A 4,132-nucleotide genomic window follows, 5' to 3' on the forward strand; every position below is an offset into this window, starting at 1 on the left:
GGACGTTGGTCCTGGACTCCTGAAACGGCACTGGCCCACCGCGACGAGCAGAAACAGAAACGAAGGTGTCCCAAGCATCGTCTTGTGGTAATCGCCCCGTACCTCCAGCCGAAGGAATATCAGCATGTTGCAGGCCGCGTCGAGCGCTCCGAAGAAAACAAAGATCTGCAGCCCCCCCAAGCCTCATGTCAGCTCCTTGCTCCACCCCGACCTCCCGCCTGACTCACCTTGTTCACCCACCGCACTCTGTTAAAGGCTGCTCCGATCCCCGCCATCAGCAGAGCAAGCGGAGGGAAGAACCAGCTCCGCAGCTCCAGACGCGCATCCCAGCCGCACGACACGTTGCTGGGTATGGCGTGCGGCTCTAGGATGACATGCATCGAGCTGATTGATGGGAAGAAGAAGTCTTGCTGCCGGAGAGCTGCGACCTCGTATATCCTCACCACCAGCCAAGGCACGGCCACGAGCAGAGCGATGAGCTGACCGGCTCTCGAGGACATGAAGGCGGTGATGGGCTCCCATGAGAAGACAGACAGGAGAGGATCGTGACGGTAGACGTGCCTGTCCTTCAAGGCAAGGTCCATGAAGTTACCGGGCTGCTGGGTGTAGTTGCGCACAAACGCATCTAGGAAAGACGCGTGGTTGACCTCGATGATGCTTGATTCTCTTCGACTGTTCGGCTGATTTTCTGCTTCTTGCGTTATGTCTATTGGCATTGGATGCTCGCGAGGTTCCTCTCGCGTCGAGGAAGTCACTTCGACGTAGGCATGCGGTCGCAGGACGTCCTCAGGGGAGAAGATAGTTTCCATCTCTTGCATTCCTAGGGCGCTGGGTTGCAAGGGATCAGGAGGGATCAGCTAGAGGAAGGAGGTAACATGATCTAGGGAAAGGAGGTCGCGCCATTTTGGTTCTCGGTGCTGCCTGGGTACACTCAGGTTCTGACGCGAGCTGGCAGCCCGTCTCTGAGAGTGTCACTGGACGAGCAGCGCCGTCCTCTGCTCCGCCATGGTGCAAAAAATCGATTTTTGGGTGGCTACTAACCCCCTTGTTGAAGGGTTGCTGAGGTACCCCAATTAAAGTTTTTCACCCCTGGTTTAATCGTGTTTATGACCGGTATGCTAATGTATTGCACCGGTGGTCCATGTAGGCCCGTTTCAGGGAACTAGTTTTAAATACTAATAAATGGTTGTGGTACTACTGGAATCACTATGTAAATTACAATTTAAATCACTTTTAACATTGGTCCACAACACATGGATTGAATTCAAAAATGCAACCGCACCGACCTGTCTGACGGTTTACTATATCAATGCGTCATTGCGAGTAGTTCTTTCGTCATCTTTCGTCATTCATTAGTCGCAGAATAGATTCTTGTCTCATCAAGACGACTTCAGGACCAGGAGGAGGAGGAGGAGGAGGAGGAGAATTGAAAATTGTCGAGTAAATCGAGAGTAATCAGATGCCCCGAGAACAATATCACTGATTTACAGAAAAGAAACGTGTGTTTCTCATCCAATTCATAGAGACTATGATTCGTTTTTTCACAGATGACAGCCTGGTATTTCTCAATAAAAAAACAAACAATCTTGTGTTCATCCTTGTATGTAACAATCAATCATTCAGTTTCACTGCAGACCTTCTGACGGCACTCTCATGACGACTTACACGACATGATCTGTGATTTACCTTAAGTCTCCCATGCTCAAGTCATAGATGTTGATTAATGACGAGCAGACAGAAAACCTGCTCTAACGTCTTCGAAAATGTCGAAGCCCGTCGGACATCACGTGAAAAATCGATCTCGTGTCTCATTTTGTGAAATGTGACTATGATGTTGATATAATCGGCTGCTTTTGATGAACCATTTAGATCTAGGCAATGAGATTGAAAGATGAGCATACTGCATTAAAAAATGGCTAGCGTTTGCGAAAGTTGGAACAAAATCAAACATCATACGAGAAAAAGTACCAATTACTGAAAAAAGTGGAACAAACCAATCGTGCATTCATTTGCAAATAAAAAATAGCACCTAACTTACTCACATCTCAGGTTCCTATACGCTACATACCTCTTGTGCCCCTCCGTCGTCCTCAGATCCATAAACCCCTTCACCAGAAGCTGCAGCTCGCACACGTGCCCCGCTACCCCCAGCTCCCTCGTCCTCTCCGTCACCACCCGTAGGTTCAAAAGTACGTCCCTGTACCCCCCCGTCGTCCGCGCGTCGAAGCTCGGGTCCAGCCTGTTCTTGATCCTCATCACCACGATCTCGGGGTCTCCCAGGATCCGCTCCAGACACTCGCACAGGTCCTCGAGCTGCTCGAAGACGATGCACTGCCGCACCACGTCCAGCAGCCTCGACACGTCGTTGTTGTAGGATCGCACGAGCTTCTCCACCGCCCGGTCCACGCTCTTCATCGGCGCCCATCGGATCCGCTGCTGAAGCTCCTCGTCCTCCTTCGCCTCCCTCCACCCGATACACTCCACCGACCCGTTAAATCCATGGGGCAGAGCCGGGAACAAGCCCCTCGACTCCTCCGCCAGCTCCTGTACCTTCTTCCGGAAGATCGGGTCGGCAAACACCGCCTGCGCGTACAGCTGGTCTAGCGACACCACCCGCGGGTCCTTGCTCAGCGGCCACACGCTCTTGCTCGGCACACGCAGCGAGGAGGACCCGCCCTGGCTCCTCCTCAGCATCCACTCCAGCGGGCTCGACGACGACTCTAGCGGGCTGTCGGGGTCATGCACGCGGCTCTGAACCAGCGTGGTCGGGACTTGGACCTGCGAGACCAGCTGGCCGATGCGCTCCAGGGTCAGGCGGCTGGTTTGGGAGGAAGAGAGAGACTGCCAGAGGTCGTTGTACTTGAGAAGCTCCGACTTGACGTTGTTGAAGGCCCTGTGAAGCAGAAATTGTCTTCCGATGGTCAAATAAAGCCAATAGGCAAGTAGCAAGTAGTTACTGTACCCAAAGGTGTCGACGGTTGGAGGTGACCTAAACCATTGGGTGTAAAGTGCCACACCACCGCACGATGTGAAGATGCAGTAGAAGGGCAAGACTGTCATCATGTACTGCTCTCGAAACTCGATCACCATCCCGAAAGAAAAGTCCCCAATGCCCCAAAAAAGATAAGGAGCAAGAACATCTGTATCTAGAAAGGCATGGCTTATTTCAAAAACACCTATGACGTGAAACATGGACGCGAACATCGTCTTCGGTACCCGTCGATACCCTAGCCTTGCCGTCACTACCGCCAAGACGCATACAAGAGGCTGAACAAAGGAGAAGATCGCTGCAATTATCTTCGGTAGTAGAAACTGAACGCTGAAACTCATCCGAGCCCCCCTGTAAGCCTCGCCCTCCTTGCACACTCCCATCCCCGGCCTCTCTCTGCACGAGAAGCTCGTCCAGTCCTTCCACGCCTTCCCCGACACACTCCCTACTTCCTCCCCGCTCCCCACCGGCTGCTCCAGTATCGAGAGGTTGAAGGCGATCGGGTCGTAGCCCGCCAGCTGCTTGTCAGGGTTGAGGCTGAAGTGCCAGCCGTTGGCCTCCGCCGGCGGAGCGAAGAAGAAGTAGAGCGTGTTGTTCACCGTCTTGGTGGACGCCGGAGATCGCTGGTTGCAGCTGTCAAGCATGAGAGAGAAGTTGGAGACGGAGGCGCTGGGAACGGAGGCGCGAGGAGCTTGATCGCGGTATTCTTGTATGTGCAATCTTGCGACATAGACGGAAGTAGCTTTGTTTTGCAGGAATCCGCTGAGATCAGAAGATTGGGAGTACATGTACGTCAGGAACGCTGCGACGGCAAGAAGCACGACCTGCGTTGTAAGCTTCTGCAACGCATTGCTCACAGGGTTGGAAGAAAACATGACGCTCGAGGTCATGGTATTCTGTATCCCGGTGACGATGTTTCGTAGCTTCTCGTCCATGATGCCTGCAGGATACTTGCCCTTGTACTTCATGAAAGATCTTTGCGAGAATTCAACCGAATCCCTTTTAACAAAACTGATTGATTGAGATCTCCAAAAACTGTCAATTCTTGAATCGATTGCCTCTGACATTTGACTCATGCTGACTTGGATTGACACATCTTCCACCTTCGAAAAAACATTTCCCTGGCAAACCATGCCCTCTCGT

The 4,132-nt window shown here is 52.4% G+C and overlaps 2 protein-coding genes across 2 annotated transcripts; both read right to left on the bottom strand.

Annotated features, from left to right (window-relative positions):
- Positions 1 to 102: 102 nt before the first annotated feature.
- On the bottom strand, positions 103 to 818 carry GUITHDRAFT_122927 (hypothetical protein; the record flags this gene model as incomplete). Its single annotated transcript, XM_005817788.1, has 2 exons — positions 103 to 165; positions 228 to 818. Coding segments are annotated over 2 exons (654 nt in total), but the record flags the coding sequence as incomplete, so codon positions are not given.
- A 1,216-nt stretch (positions 819 to 2,034) lies between these two features.
- Positions 2,035 to 3,957, bottom strand: GUITHDRAFT_122928 (hypothetical protein; the record flags this gene model as incomplete). The annotated part of the gene is made up of 1 exon (XM_005817789.1): positions 2,035 to 3,957. The coding sequence occupies one exon, from the start codon at positions 3,955 to 3,957 to the stop codon at positions 2,035 to 2,037; it is 1,923 nt and encodes a 640-aa protein (XP_005817846.1).
- Positions 3,958 to 4,132: the final 175 nt, after the last annotated feature.

This window comes from Guillardia theta (genome assembly GCF_000315625.1).
Source record: "Guillardia theta CCMP2712 unplaced genomic scaffold GUITHscaffold_569, whole genome shotgun sequence".
Lineage (NCBI taxonomy): Eukaryota > Cryptophyceae > Pyrenomonadales > Geminigeraceae > Guillardia > Guillardia theta.